At 36.1% G+C, this 17,140-nt stretch overlaps 1 protein-coding gene across 1 annotated transcript; it reads right to left on the reverse strand.

Annotated features, from left to right (window-relative positions):
- Nucleotides 1–10,276: 10,276 nt before the first annotated feature.
- LOC112757333 (protein FAR1-RELATED SEQUENCE 5-like) lies at nt 10,277–13,864 on the reverse strand. Its single transcript, XM_025805924.1, has 6 exons — nt 13,435–13,864; nt 13,234–13,351; nt 13,048–13,149; nt 12,751–13,001; nt 10,386–10,804; nt 10,277–10,288 (listed from the first exon to the last, which is right to left on the reverse strand). The coding sequence occupies exons 1-6, from the start codon at nt 13,862–13,864 to the stop codon at nt 10,277–10,279; spliced, it is 1,332 nt and encodes a 443-aa protein (XP_025661709.1).
- Nucleotides 13,865–17,140: the final 3,276 nt, after the last annotated feature.

Raw genomic sequence — 17,140 nt, forward strand, 5'->3', positions numbered from 1 at the left:
TGAACCCAAGACTCCGTCAATAGCATTGGTGCAGTATTCAGGACTTGATGAATATTCTCGTGAATTTGAAAGGCAATTAAATGCTAAAAAATGTTTTACGGCTAGTATGCATGTATTTTGCTATTGGCTCCTTCAAATGCATAAAGGTTACCCCCTCACAAAAGTTATTTTTGAAACAGTGATCCTTACATATTATTTCAGTGAAATCCAGAGTGCAAAAAGTTCATCTTGCCGCACACCCAATCCATAGTGCCCCTTATTCTCACTTGGGATTACTCAGATGTTAAAAACACCCACACCGTCCCCCCCTCTGCCCCGTTCATCCATTACTTTAGGGACGGAAAATCACTGAGCAGCATGAGCAACGAATTAGAGGGTGGGGTGTGGACATGTCTCGTGGTAGCCAGTAAACAGTGGCGTCGTATGACGATAGACCACACCTAGTCCTGGTAAAGGAGGACTTGTGGACATTGAAACCACGTTGTTGGCTCAATAACAATGTATGTAACCCAAAATCATGTTACTTCAGTTTGTTTTGATCACATATTTTGGCGATTTTTATATTTTAAAAGCTAGTGATATAGTTCGTGCACTGGATGTGTTGCGCATTCAATAACTCAAGGACAAAAAGATTCACACGTCACTTTTACTACGTGTGTCCAGGGATACTAGTAAGGATACTTTTACACCAATCCTTTATGTATATTACAATTTATCAACACTTACAAAGTCTTCTTGGACAGGAAATGGTCATGGTACCAAAAAATTTGAAGGACTTTAAGGAAAGGCTAACTCCTATGTATGTGGATTTGGGTGAACACTTCGGTGCCGACACCAAGTATTTTGACAAGGCGGCAGTTGCAAAGAGAAGATGGGTAAGTCAATTTGTTGTATGATATGTTACTTACATCGAAGCAAACGAACAACTAAAATGTGTTTTTGTTTATCTGTATACGTAATTTGCCTAGTTACAAGTGTATATTATTGCAGTGATTTTTTCTTGTATGTATGTCCCATCACTAGTGGGTGTATGCATTCGATGTCTCCGGAAAAAAGCTTTTCGTACTAGATAGTTTACACACTAAACCACATGATACATCACGAATGAAGATAGATGCATATGCAGTACAAAAAGATCTCATGACTCGGTTAATCTATTTTACCCGTAATATTGTATTACGTTTAAACTTTAATTGTGTTTCAGGGAAGGCTCATTGAAGACATAGCTCAAGTGGCTAACCCCACGTATAAGTGATGACATGTCACCATGTCATATTTTTCTACGCTTATTCATACAAGAAATTGATGATTTGTGCTTGAATAATGAATGCTTTTGTACTTAAATGGTATATTTCCTTGATCTTTTGATTTTATAAATTCTGTAGGAAATAAGAAGAAAAAGAAGCAAAAAGCACAAAATAAGCTAAAAAGGAGAAAAAAAGAGCTTTGGGGCACACTTTGAAGTTGGAGCACACTTTGGAGGCTTAGGCCACGCTTTTAAAAGCGTGGCCCAAGACCAAATTAAAGGAGATTGGCAATCAGCATATAAAGCTCCGCTCTTGCCAAGAGCTGAGCGCTATAAGAGTTCAAAATGAGCTTGAAAGCAAAATTTTCGCTAAGTTAAAATCTGGGCGTTCACAGCATGACCAGGCCTTCTTCAAAGGGCTATAACTTGAGCTACAGATGTCCGATTGATGTGCTTCCAATTGCGTTGGAAAGTTGATATTCAGAGCTTTCTAACGATATATGGAAATCTATATTTGGCATGAAATTGAGGCACTAATGAAATGCATCTTTAAGAGCAAAAAACAAGCAAAAAAATCAGCCAATGCTTCCACCAAGGTTCGAAACTGGAGCCTCACTCCAAAGCAAAGTAGCACTCACTTAGAGAGTGCTGCGCTCTCATGGAGAGCATTGTCGTGCTCTCTCCCAAAGAAAATGCAAGGAAATTGGGCAAGAGTGCAACCCTCATGGCTTGAACACGGATACCTCACCAAGGAAGCAAGGATGCTGCGCTCTTGGTGAGAGCGGAGCGCTATTTTGATGCTTGGACCTTGTCACGCACGAAAATTGACACGGCCAGGGACACAAATTGAATCCTGCGCTCTTGTGGAGAGTGGAGCATTGCCCTGGGAGGTGTCCCACACCAAACCAACTTGAACCAAGCTTGACCCATGCTCCAAACCAATTAAACCAAGGCTAACCAAACTCATCTCTCTTCAAATCCAAAGCAAGCAAAGGCCACATCATCACTCAAAGGCACAAGAACAAGTTAGAATTAGGATTTTCATTTAATTTTTTTTTATTTCAATTTTATTTTATTTTGTAAAAAGCCTATATAAAGGCATCATTCTCATTTTCAAAAGAGGAAGTGAGCTCCATTAGAGAGCATAGAGGCTGGCTCCATTAGAGAGCTCTCTCTTCTCTTTGCTCTTACTTCTGAAATTCTACTTTCTGTTTCTGAATTTTAGATTGAGATTTGAAGGAATTCTGTTTCAAATCTTGATTTGAAATTTCTTTGTTCTTTTTCTACAAAATCTTAGTGAATTGAAAATTTAATCTGAGTTTCCTTTACTGCTTTCATTTTCTTCTCTTTTGGAAATTGTTCTCTGTTAGATCAAGGAAGGAATTGAGATCTAGACTTGTTATCTAGTCTTATCCAACCCCTGAGATCTTAAATTTTATTTTGCAATTAAGCTGAGTTTCATTTCTTCTTTGCTTCTTCAAGCAACTTTCCACTTCTGTTAAGATCTGCTGCAACTTTTTTCATATTCTAGCTCTCTGATTGATTGCACTTTACACTTTCCTATTAAATTTTAATTCTCAGCACCCAACTCAATTTACTTTCAAACCATTTAATTCTTCTGCTACTTTTACTTTACTGCAATTTCCTTTCCTGCATTCTGCAATTTCACATTTCCATTCACATTTAGCTTGATTTAATTTCCTGCATATTTACAATTCCTGCAATTTAAATTTTCAGTTCCTTGATTTATTGCTTTCTTTAAATTCCCTGCACCCAATCCCCTTTACATTTGATTCAATTTACATTTCTTGCAATTTAAGTTTCAGCTATTTTACTTTCTTGTTCTTTAAGTTACTTGCACATTTACATTCTGTAGCTTTAAATTCATTGCAATTTACTTTCTGTAGCTACATTTCACACAATTCACTCAATGTTAGCTTGACTAAACTAATCACCCACTAAAGTTGCTTGATCCATCAATCCCTGTGGGATCGACCTCACTCTAAGTGAGTTTTACTACTTGATGCGACCCGGTACACTTGCCGGTGAGTTTTGGGTGTTTGGAATTCGTTTTCCAAAATATCCATCAAGTTATTGGCACCGTTGTCGGGGATTGATTAGATCAACAATGATTAAGTGGGTGAGAAGTCTAGATCAAGTATTTTCTTTATTTTTGTTCTCTGTTTTAAGTTGATAGCAAGGTGTTTGAGCTATTGCCTCACTAAGAAATTCTTTCTCTGTGACATGAATTTCAATTTTCATTGATGTTGCATTTTATAAAATACAAATGGAGTTCAACTCATCTTATGGTCAAACAAAATTTTATGGGATATCACCCACCATCATCAATCTCTAATGGTGGCTGAGAATATCACCAAGAAAATACAAATTCTAAGCACTCCAACCCATGGAGATTTGCTTCAGAGACACAAGATGAGCAAGAGAATCATATGAGATATTTCCCTCCACCACAAAATGATGCTAGTCATGATTCTAATGGTGGCTGGAAAGGGAATTCTAATGCTCCATATGATATTCATCCAAAGATATCATCACTTGACCATGCTTCAACAGAAAGTCCCTGTCAAAACTCACCACCCACACAAACTTCCATGAACTAAAGCCTCTCAAAGCTTGAGACTATGTTTGAAAAATATGAGAGGGAGGCACAGATATCCTGGAACGAGCAAGAGAATTCATTCAAAAACATAGAAGTGATGGTAAACCAAATGTTAAGTGCAAGGGAGAAGGTGGAAAAGAAAGATGAGGAGGCTACTGTATCAAGTGAACTTTCAATGAAGAATGAGGTGTTTGAAAATGAAACTGCACTTGAGATGACAAGGGAACATGAAGACTTACAACTCTCACAAACTTCCCTGATCCAAAAACTCTCAACAATTGAATCTGTAATTGAAAAATATGAAGAGAAGATGAAGAAATGTTGGGAAGATCAACAAACCTCCTCAATGAAAAAGCTATTAAGTCAAATGTTGGGTGCAAAGAAAGGAGTGAAGGAGCAAGAAAGTGAGGAAGTCATTCCAAAAAATTTACACTCAAGTGAGGCAGAGAAGTACATGAAGGAAGAGTTCATGGAACCACCAATTCAAAAGGCTCTGGATGAATACAAAACTCCAATAATCACACAGCAACCAAGTTTTGAATTCAAAGGAGTGAAGGCAACTAGTAAGAACACCAATCCTGTCCCTGATCCAGCAAGCAAGATTAATCAAGCCATTTGCAAAAGGAAGCTTGCTGAGGAAAGACCAAGACAAGGGACACTAGCTGAATCTTCTCCCCCCTTAAGGTCATTCCTATTAATAAACTGGAAGAAGAGGAAGAAAGTGAACAACATGTCAACCGTAGGTATAATTTCTCTTCTCTGCTTTGTTTTCATTCTTTGTTTTGTTTAAATTCAATAAATTGGCATATGGTTACATTCTAAGTTTGGTGTTGCCTTGCAACAAATTGTTTTCAGTCTTTTGGATGATTGCATCAAATCAAAAATGAAAGTGATACACCAAGATTCTAAGTTTGGTGTGCCACTTATTATCTATGCAATTCATTCAAGTAACACTACTTGTCTGCATAATCATAATGCCTCTGCAGTTTTATTTTTCTCTTTTAATTTGACACTTTTTCATTCTACTTTCTTTAGTCATTTTTCTGTTTTTAAATGCTTTCATTTTAGTTTGCTTATTTACTGTGTTTGTTAATACATCACCAAGAGAGCTTTATTCATGACAGATTCTTGGCTTGGTGATTGTAATTAACAAATAACAGTTTCACTTGCTTAGTTTTAATTCAAATAAATTGAGATATGATTGCATTCTAAGTTTGGTGTTGCTATGCAACAAAATTTGGTTCCAATTCTTACAAGATACTGACATTAATTTCAAGTGAAAGTGTCACACTAAGTTTGGTATGCCACTTATTTTTTATGCAATGTATTGTGCACACCTTCTTATCTATGCAATCAAAATGTCTCTGTCTCTTGTGCCTTGATTGTTATCTTTAATTTTGCTTGCTTAAAACACATGTGCTACTAACATTTCATTGTATAAGACATTCATGATCCATCTTAGCCCCATAGCCATTGTTCTAATTGTTGCTTGAGGATGAGCAAGCATTCTGAGTTTGGCAAGGGAAAAGGAAGAATAAGAGGAAAATGACAACAATAGAGAAGATGGACTACAATGTTGTAAAGTTCCTTTTCCTCTCCTTTGTTTCCAGCACTTTATTTTGCATGATTGTCTTTATATTCTCTGTATGCATGTGTGGTATGAATAAGCATAGCTTGAATATTGATTTGTAACATGTTGCCATGCCATTATGACTACCAACTTGAGTTTTGTAAGGCTTAAAGCAGTAAAGTATCATGATCATAAACAAACAAGGCATTAAAGAAGAGTTTAGCATATACATACAAGTATTAGAAAGCTAGTATGATTAATTGTTGCTCAAATGCGTTGGATTTTATTTAATTGAAGTTTTCATCTAGGACATTTTGTGAAATCTTTCATAATTACGAAAACCTTGAAGGAGCAAATACAAATTAAGGCAAAAAAAAAAGAAAAAGGGAAAGAATGAGAAAGCTGAAGGCTCTGAGTACCAATGACAATTTCATTGTTAAGTACTTGTGGTGTTTATGTATCAAGTAAAATGCTTGAAAACAAAACACTTAGAAGTCAAGGTTAGGCTCAAAGTGCAAAAAAGCACTCCCTCAAAGCTCAAGGCTCCGAGCATCAATGATTAGAGAGTCAAGAAAATAAACAAATGAGCTTAATAAAGTCCTCTAATTAAATGCTTGTGGTGCTTATGTATCAAGTGGTAATACTTGAAAACAAAGAATTTAGAAGTCATAGCTTTGTTATCAACTCATGGGGCAAAGCACCCAAAAGGAGAAGCTAATAAGAAAATCAAAAGCTTGTTTCAAGGAAGAAATATAAGAGAAAGATTTCATAAATTGAGCTAGATAGAAGCATCAATCATTTGCATCTCTTTTGTAATTGTAGCATGCTTAGAAAACTAGCTAACCATGAACATTGAGTTGCTATTCTTCTTACCTTGGATTGTCAATCTTTATTGCATGATTCTTTTCTTGCTTGGGGACAAGCAAGGTTTAAGTTTGGTGTTGTGATAACATGTCACCATGTCATGTTTTTCTATGCTTATTCATACAAGAAATTGATGATTTGTGCTTGAATAATGAATGATTTTGTACTTAAATGGTATATTTCCTTGATCTTTTGATTTTATAAATTCTGTAGGAAATAAGAAGAAAAAGAAGCAAAGAGCACAAAATAAGCTAAAAAGGAGAAAAAAAGAGCTTTGGGGCACACTTTGAAGTTGGAGCACACTTTGGAGGCTTAGGCCACGCTTTTAAAAGCGTGGCCCATCACCAAATTAAAGGAGATTGGCAATCAGCACACAAAGCTCCGCTCTTGCCAAGAGCTGAGCGCTATAAGAGTTCAAAATGAGCTTGAAAGCAAAATTTTCGCTAAGTTAAAATCTGGGCGCTCACAGCATGACCATGCCTCCTTCAAAGGGCTATAACTTGAGCTACAGATGTCTGATTGATGTGCTTCCAGTTGCGTTAGAAAGTTAACATTCAGAGATTTCCAAAAATGTATGGCAATCTATATTTGGCATGAAATTAAGGCACGAATGAAATGCATCTTTAAGGTCCAAAAACAAGCAAAAAAATCAGCCAATGCTTCCACCAAGGTTCGAAACTGGAGCCTCACTCCAAAGCAAAGTAGCGCTCACTTAGAGAGTGCTGTGCTCTCATGGAGAGCATTGTCGTGCTCTCTCCCAAAGAAAATGCAAGGAAATTGGGCAAGAGTGCAACCCCCAAGGCTTGAACACGGATACCTCACCAAGGAAGTAAGGATGTTGCGCTCTTGGTGAGAGCGGAGCGCTACTTTGATGCTTGGACCTTGACACGGCCAGGGACACAAATTGAATGCTGCGCTCTTGTGGAGAGCGGAGCATTGCCCTGGGAGGTGTCCCACACCAAACCAACTTGAACCAAGCTTGACCCATGCTCCAAACCAATTAAACTAAGGCCAACTAAACCCATCTCTCTTCAAATCCAAAGCAAGCAAAGCTCACATCATCACTCAAAGGCACAGGAACAAGCTAGAATTAGGATTTTTATTTAATTTGTTTTTCATTTCAATTTTATTTTATTTTGTAAAAATCCTATCTAAAGGCATCATTCTTATTTTCGAAAGAGGAAGTGAGCTCCATTAGAGAGCATAGAGGCTGGCTCCATTAGAGAGCTCTCTCTTCTCTTTGCTCTTACTTCTGAAATTCTACTTTCTATTTCTGAATTTTGGATTGAGATTTGAAGGAATTCTGTTTTAAATCTTGATTTGAAATCTCTTTGTTCTTTTTCTGCAAAATCTTAGTGAATTTAAAATTTAATCTGAGTTTCCTTTACTGCTTTCATCTTCTTCTCTTTTGCAAATTGTTCTCTGTTAGATCAAGGAAGGAATTGAGATCTAGACTTGTTATCTAGTCTCATCCAACCCCTGAGATCTTAAATTTTATTTTGTAATTAAGTTGAGTTTCATTTCTGCTTTGCTTCTTCAAGCAACTTTCCACTTCTGTTAAGATCTGCTGCAACTTATTTCATATTCTAGCTCTCTGATTGATTGCACTTCACACTTTCCTATTAAATTTTAATTCTCAGCACCCAACTCAATTTACTTTCAAACCATTTAATTCTTCTGCTACTTTTACTTTACTACAATTTCCTTTCCTGCATTCTATAATTTCACATTTCCATTCACATTTAGCTTGATTTAATTTCCTGCATATTTACTATTCCTACAATTTAAATTTCCAGTTCCTTGATTTATTGCTTTCTTTAAATTTCCTGCACCCAATCCTCTTTACATTTGATGTAATTTACATTTCTTGCAATTTAAGTTTCAGCCATTTTACTTTCTTGTTCTTTAAGTTACTTGCACATTTACATTCTGTAGCTTTAAATTCATTGCAATTTACTTTCTATAGCTACATTTCACACAATTCACTCAATGTTAACTTGACTAAACTAATCACCCACTAAAGTTGCTTGATCCATCAATCCCTGTGGGATCGACCTCACTCTAAGTGAGTTTTACTACTTGATGCGACCCGGTACACTTGCCGATGAGTTTTTGGTGTTTGGAATTTGTTTTCCAAAATATCCATCAATAAGCCCACTCAAAGAGACCTGCCTTGCTCATACGCCTCTGTTCCAATACAACCAAACAAGTGAGTCCCTCTCAAAACCAAATAATATCTTAATTTGTAAGTTTACTTGAGATCTATACCTGTTCTCCTAATACACCCCATTGTTTCCATTCACCTAGTTTTGATTGTGGGGTATATGCCATAAAATTCATGGAGTACTGGACCGAAGCGGGTAAACTAAATGAATGGGATTATGTGAGCTTCCAAATCCTATTGCTGAATAACTTATTATCTAAACACACATGACTGTCCGTAACTAAATGCCGTCATACAACATTGACTTTTACATGCAGGACACCATCAAGTTATATAGGAAGGAAATAATGATCAATATTATTCTAGATCATAATAATTCTGCCATTGAAAACATGCGCTGAATGCCCTTAACAATTGTCCTAAACCTGCTGTGCGCCACAACTAACTAAGAAACAAACATAAGGAGGTTAGAACACGTTCACATCACCTGGCACAAAAAGCATGCTTCGACGAGCTAAAGGATTGCCGAAGAAACAGACCATCAAAAGGAGCTAAATATGGGAAGAAAAAAATGCATAGAACATTCTTCTTTACCTAGTCCAGGGATACCTTCACATGTTGAGCTGTATTTTGTTGTAACTTAATATTTTCCTTGTGTTACACATATTGATTATTTCTTTTGGGTTCTTATATTGTTATTAGTGAGTATTTGTTTTGTGAACCTTGTTGAATTTTGTTGGTTAATTAATGGAGAATGCATGTATTGTGGATGTGAATTCTGTCTTAGGACATTGGTTTATCTTATTTTGCACATGCTAAACACTTGCTATATTTAAAGTGTAAATTTCTGAAATGGCTAAGAATGTTAACATTTTCGAAGTCTTATTGCTAGATGTGTCTACCTATGGACGTGTCTTCTAATGGAGGTGTCTTTCTTAAACTATGGATGTGTTTTCTGATATATAAGTGTCTATTTTGGTTGTGTCTTATTCGGAGGTGTCTATATATGGATGTGTCTTCTAATGGAGATATCTTTTTCCAATGTGTCTTTTGTGTTTTCATTTAACTATGGATGTATCTTCTGAGGGACGTGTCTACTTTTGTCGTATCTTCTTCGAAAGTGCCTGTATATGGATCTGTCTTCTGCTGGAGGTGTCTTTTTTGCCACTTTATCTTTTGTATTTTTGTTTAACTAAGGACGTGTTTATTTTTGTCGTGTCTTCTTCGGAGGCGTCTATATATGGATGTGTCTTCCAATGGAGGTGTCTTTTGTTAACGTGGCTTCTATGGGTTTGTCTATCTATGGATGTGTCTTATAACAGAGGTGTCTTTTTTTTTCTGTCGTGTTTTTTTCTCCTTACAATCAAAGTTCCAATTGATACTTGTTAGATTCTCGAATAAGCCTTCGTCAAACTAACTTGGGAACATAACCATGCAAAAATGAAACACAAACAAAGTTAAAGAACCTACTATGTTGTGTCCTCCACATTAAAATCACATAAAAATCGTGATTATTCGGTAAGTTGATTGAAACTTAAAAAACTTATAACAGTATAATCATATCAATGGATCGCACTCAAAAAATAATCATATATCTTCAACTGAAAATTGTTTATTAAATCGTATACCTAAATATTTTGTTAAAAAGAAGTGGAAAAAAAATCCAAATAAAAAAAGGAATTCTCCTTAAAAATCCATAATCAAAATTCTTCTCACTATTTCCAAACAAGTTTAACAAAGACATGAATTTGCCATGTTCTTGTGATTCATTCACTCTAATAACAGAACCCACCGCTACATTTTGATTGGCTACTACATCATTTTCTAGAAAAAAAACACCACGCAAAAAAAAAAGAGTCAATTGTATCCATAAAGTCATCTCAACAAGGAATTCAAAATTAACCAAATGGTAAACACATACTGGAGGTGCATTTTTCTTCTTTCTTCGCATAGATTTCTTGGTCGAGCTATCCAGTTTAGATCCAAGCCTCTTCGATCTCGGCCGACCCTTAGTTGCCACCTTTGACGGACCTCGAATATTATCTGCACCAAGAGCGAACTCATACTGTGTCACCATGCTGTTTTGTGTAGGTGCAACACTTTTGGACCCCAAGTTCGAATGATAATCAAATAGCTCGTCAAGACCTGAATGTAACGTGTTCGCTTCTTCGTCGCAGGTCACGAAATCTTGGGCAACATTAAAGAAACGTGAACACAATCCTCTGACTAAGTTGTGTCTTTCATCCGATCGATTTTCGTCATGGTTGCTCTTGATGTAAGTGTATTTGCACCGTACATTCTTGCTCCCTCGAGGGAGAACATAGCAAGATGGTACTCTATCTACTCTATAATATGGGAACACAGCAAGACAATGGCAACAAAGAATACTTCTTGATTCAAACATGTTGCACTCGTACCGAATCTTATGTGTCAATGGGTCAAACTACACACCGTTCGTGCAGTACCTAAACTCCCTATAAAATAGGTATTGCTCATCCACGTTCACATGGAACAAATTACCCTCTTGAGTCACACCACGGATTAAACAATCCATTTTTTGCTGAATTTCTATTGTACTTACCTAAACATAGAGCTTGTGTACTCACGTTGAAATTGTCTTTCAATTGTAAAGCTGGATGAGCAGGGGACAACTCCTTTCAATTGAATGAAGATTGAAAGCTTTCTAGTAAGATCAAGAGAAAAGACAGAGAAAGAAGAGTGAAAACTATAATTGATCCATCAAATAACAATAGAGCTCTCTAACCCAATGAAAAGAGTTAGTTGTTCATTGCTCTACTCAAACAGAAAAGAAAGAAAGTGCAGAAAAATAAAGAAGATTAAGAATTCAAAACAAGAATTGTACTTCAGAATTCATAATGAAAATTACAAATTGAAATGGAACTACTCCTAAGAAAGAAAAGAAAAGAACAGGAAGAAGAGTGCATGAAGGGTGCGTGTCAGGGGATGTGTGTGCGTGATTCTGGACTCCCCTCCAATCCAGAATGAATTCCTCCAATCCAGCTACTGCCTATATATAGGCTTACAAACTAAGAGATGAAAATACAAATTACAAATAAAAATTCCTAATCTAGATGCTTCTTGTGCCTTGGATTAAGTGATGTTTGATGGGCTCTGCTTGCTTGCATGATCTAGGGGTGTATTGGGGCCTTTAGTGATGTTGCAGTGTTAAAAATTGCTCCCAGACCCTATCTTCAGTGTTTTCGTCAATATTGGCATGCAAACGTTCACTCCAACGCTCTTCCTTGTGTGCGTAGGCACAGGACACTGTGTGCACGCACACCGGCAAAATTTTCTCTTGTGCGTACGCACACTCGCTTGTGCGCACGCACACTGAGCGTTGGAGGCAGCGTTGGTGGGCTAACATTCTGCTTGTGCGTACGCACACTCACTTGTGCGTACGCACACATGCCAATTCTCTTCTTGTGCGTACACACACTACTCTGTGCATACGCATACATGGTGATTCTTTCGGCTTCCAATTTTTGAGAGGTTTCGAGAACGTTGGGGGTAACGTTAGTTTACCAACGTTCCCTCCAACGTTGGTGCAGTATTTCTTTATCACCAACGTTCACTCCAACTTTGCCACCAACGTTGGTTCTCCCTCCTTGCTTTTCTCTGCTTCTCTGCTTCTATTTTGCCTATCACCAATCAAATAAGTGTATCAAAGTAATATACATGATAATCCTTACTATACTAAATGTGCTAATAATGCTCAAAATCATAACTTTACTTAGTGTGATCTATTTCATCATGTTTACCCTGTATATTAACTAAAATTCACCTATGCTTGAGGTTTTGTTTCATGTAGAGATTTTTCATGCTTTTGCTCCATTTATCAACAAAATTTGTATGAAAACTAAACAAAAAACTACTGAAAAAGCATAGAAAGACAAGCCATGATGCCCTAGCATCACAATCCCCGTAAAAAGCGTACATACTTTTACTCCTCTGAGTACTCCTCATACCAGCCCAAAATTCACCTTAGAAATAGACTGGAATCCACAATCGTTGATTGTCATAAGGGTCTACAAAAATAAAAAATGCAAAAACCACCATCATGAACACTTAGCTACATCACCACACACATCTACAAACTTAGTGAACCAAAGAGCCATCGACCTTCAAATAGAGACATCCCATAAAGCATCCAAATAAGTTATAAATTATCCAATGAGAAAAGAATCTAAAATCAAATATACTCAAAGAAAAGCTTCACAAGAAATCTACTCTCCAAAAAGAACATATAAGCACGTGACAAAACGAACCTGATAGCCATCTGTTGTGCTCTTGATTAAACTTAGGAATGAATCCAGCCCAATCCTTCTCAAAAGATTCCACAAACTGGACATTCCATATAGTGGTAGTCATTTTAGCATTTATTTCTCTGTACCGAGTATATCCTTCGAGCTCATGTGGTATCTTCTTCAATATGTGCCATATGCACCGTCGGTGGAGAGTATTTAGAAGGACATTGTTAATAGCATCACATGGACTTACACTGGTCTGTGATGATGGCCTGTGGGACAATTTCCATGCACTTCAACCATTGCATAAAGACCCACTTAAAACTACGTATTTTCTCATTCCCCAGCAAAGCACATCCAAGCATAATGGACTTTCCGTTATGGTTGACACCAACAAGAGATGCAAATGGTAGTCCATACCTTCAATAAAAATAGCCACAAGTAAGAACTCGCGATAATGTCAAAACAAGAAACCTTTCAATAGAGATACAAATACATACGTACTTGTTTCTACTATATGTTGTGTCAAACAATATCACATCTTCATAATAATCGTAGGAAGCCCTGCACCTTGCATCTATCCAGAGCACACTCCTAAACTTGTTAGCTGCGTCGACATCTACTACATAAAAAAATTCGGGTTAATCTCTTTCATTCACAATAAATAGCTCAACGTTTTCTTAACATTCGCATTTTCGTCAGCACAGCACAGATTGCTTGTAATGTAATTCCTCACATCCTTTTCTGAGTAACCCAAATTCGACAACCCACCAACCTCGTTCTCCAATGCGAAGTAAGTCTTGTTGGGCCATATGCCAGCCTCATCGTTGTCCTCAATTACATACTTGGCATGCATAGTCAGTTCTCTATACTCGTAGTAATGGACAGGTTGCTTAGTAGAACACGGGTGGCTATGCTTTAATTCTAATTTTGACACCATCCAAATATCCTTCTGCCTATCAAACATCACGTACATCCTTGCTCTGTATCTCGTGGTTGTTATTTTCTTTACTCGAGATGCTGCCTTCACTTGAGACTCCCAATAACCTTCACGATTGCAATGTATTGATTGGTTAATGGGTATCCTTGATTCCTTCCTTGTCTTGTCAAAATTGGTGTTCCTAATCTCAGTCATGAACCCAACTTTCTTTGCATAATTAGAATATAATTCTTGTAGTCACTGCAACAAAACAAATCGCAATCCTACATAGGAGATTTTCTCTAGTTGAATTTCAATGTGATCCAGCAACTACAAATCCATTCAGAGAAAATAACATTCAATTCCAAAAACAATTAAAAAATTAGTCTCCCACAACTTGTTAGTATTATGACAACAATAAAGTAAATTTTGCACCTTATGACTCAATTTTGTATCATCATCTTCCAACTCAATAACATCTACAAATTCTTCCTCCTGAAATCAAAACACCCTAATACAGTTCAGTGGATCAAACCAAAAACATATAACAAAAGGAGATAAGCATCCACTATTCAATACCCAAAAAAACTCTTTCAACATCCACTTATTCATCGATAACACCAATATATAAACAAACATAAGTAAAATAATTTCAAACAAGAATATCCTTGTTAATACCTAGAAAATAAAAATCTAAACAAAGTTGCAAAGAAACATGCAACATGGTGAATGAGGAACTGATTTATGCTAATTTAGAATTTTATAAAAATATAATCGTGTTGTAAGTATAGTTTCTAAACCAACAGAGAATCCTTTCGTTCAAAAGTTTTGGTTGTCACTTAAGCAAACCCAATAAAAATAATAAACCGAAGTATTTAAACCTCGGGTCGTCTTCTCAAGGAATTTCAGGGAAGTATGATTTATGATTGGTTATGGAAAAAGGTGTATTTTTGGATTTTTTTTAAATAGGGAACAAGTAATTTAAATGGCAAGGAAAGATAAATTAATAATTAGAAAAACTCTTGGCAAGGTATCAGAACTGGAAATCCCATCCTAGTTATCCTTATCAGGTGTGATAAGAATTGTTTATCACTCCCACTTAGTTAACCCTTACTAAATAAAGAAAAGTCAAGTGGACCAATCAATTTGATCCTCAAGTCCTAGTCAACTCCTGTGGAAAGACTAGCTTTAGAGCGATCCAAATCAAATAGCGAGAATTCTAATTTTCAATCAACTGCTGAGTCTGATAACTCAAGTGTTACCAATTACTTAACCAAAACCAAAAGGAGAAAAATATAAATTAAATTTAAAGCATCATAAATAAAATAAAATAATCATAAATCTGAAATACCTCAAATTATATTAAATAGAATATTCAAATCTAATATGGGAAGATTCATAAGCCAATTTGGTAACATAAGTAATTAACAAGTAAAAGCATTAAAGTAAATAAAAGTAGAAGAGAAACATATATTTAAAGGAACATTGAACCTGGAATGGAGTAATAACCATAAAGTAAAAGAAATCCTAATTCTAAAACCTAAGAGAGAAGAGAGAACCTCTCTCTCTAGAAAACTACATCTAAAACCTAAAATTTGTGTATTCTGAATGTTGTATCCCCTCCCCATTGATTCTCCCATTCTCTGGCTTCTATTCTATGTTTCTAGGCTTGGATTTGGGCCGAAAAAGGGTCCAGAAATCGCTGGGGGCGACTTCTGTAATTTTCTACACGTGGCGTCCGTCACGCGTGCGTGTGGGTCACGCGTTCGCGTCATTTGGAGTTTTCCCTTGTCACGCATACGCGTCAGTCACGCGTTCGCGTCGTTTGTGCTCTGCGCCTAGGCATGCGTCCGCATCGTCCATGCGTGCGCGTCGCTTGCATTTTTCGCTAGGCACGCGTCCGCGTCGTCCATGCGTGCGCGTCGCTGCCATTTTCTTCAGAACTCCATTTTGTGCGTTCCTTCCATTTTTACATGTTTACTTTCTATCCTCTAAGCCATTTCTACCCTATGAAGCCTGAAATTACTTAACACACAGATCACGGCATCGAATGGTAATAAAGGATAATTGAAATAAATATTTTTGAAGCATAGGAAACATGTTTTCACATATATCATAAAATAAGGAAGGAATTGTAAAACCATGCAAATCTTATGAATAAGTGAGTGAAGAATTGATAAAAACACTCAATTGAGCACAAGATGAATCATAAAATAAGGGTTTATCAACCTCCCCACACTTAAACAATACCATGTCCTCATGCTAAATCCAAGAGAAAGGAATGAAGGTAGAATGGTGGAATCTTATGCAATGCAATCTATTCTAAATGCAAGCTACCTAAATGAATTATGCAATTCTAATTACTATTCACTTATATATATAAAGCTTACATGTGGTTAAATTAAGTCAAATTCTCAAGGAATCATATATGTACAACTAAGGCCAAACCATATTAAAACATATTCACAATTGATTTGAGTTAAAAGAATTTACAAACTTGCAAGACAATTAATAATTAAACATGGATATATGGAAATGAGCTATTGAACCCTCACTGGATTTGTGTTTACTCTCTAATCACTCAGTGTTTGGGGTTAATCACTCTATTCTTTTCTAGTCATGCTTTCTAAAACTTTGTTCTTCATCTAACCAATCAACAAATATATAATGTATACATGCAAACATCATGAGGTCTTTTTCAAGGTTGTAATGGGGCTAAGGTAAAGGTGAGGGTATATATATAAGGTTAAGTGAGCTATAAATTGAATCCTTGATTAGTCTAAGATCTCACCTAATATATACATACTCTATACAATTTTTGAAATTATGCCTAGCTTCCCAATTTTCTCACTTTTGTATCACATACTCATGTACCAAATTATTTTTGATTTTATCCCATGTGCATAGTTTTTTCTATTAAACTTAATAATGTGGTAATTTTATCTCCTTATTTATTTAATTAAAAAGGAATTTTTTTTTGAAAAATAAACACAACATATCAATGCACATGGTATTTTAATTATTTTGGTTTCACATGAGCATGCTCCCAAATTTTAAATGATTTATAGAGTTAATACCTTCCTATCAATCCATGTTCCCACAGTTTCTCCACACTTAGTTTGATTCACAATCTCTATCTTAAGCTAACCAAAGATTCAATTTGGAGTTTTTAAATTATTTTTCTGCTTAAGGCTAGTAATATGGTTATAGAATAGAAGGGGATTAAAAGGCTCAAGGGGGCTAACAAGGGTGACATAAAAGGGTAGGCTTATTTGGGATGAGTGAGCAAAAACAAATAATGGCCTCAATCACATGCAAGTATGTAAATACATTCTATATTGGACATATAGAATAAAACAAAGTAAAGATTGCAAGCATAGAAAAGAAGGGCGAAACACACAAGAATGAAAACTATGGTTAAGTGTAATGATGAGCGGATAATTTATACGCTTTTTGGCATTCTTTTTAGTATGTTTTTAGTATATCTTAATT

The sequence above is a fragment of the Arachis hypogaea genome, chromosome 16 (assembly GCF_003086295.3).
Source record: "Arachis hypogaea cultivar Tifrunner chromosome 16, arahy.Tifrunner.gnm2.J5K5, whole genome shotgun sequence".
Lineage (NCBI taxonomy): Eukaryota > Viridiplantae > Streptophyta > Magnoliopsida > Fabales > Fabaceae > Arachis > Arachis hypogaea.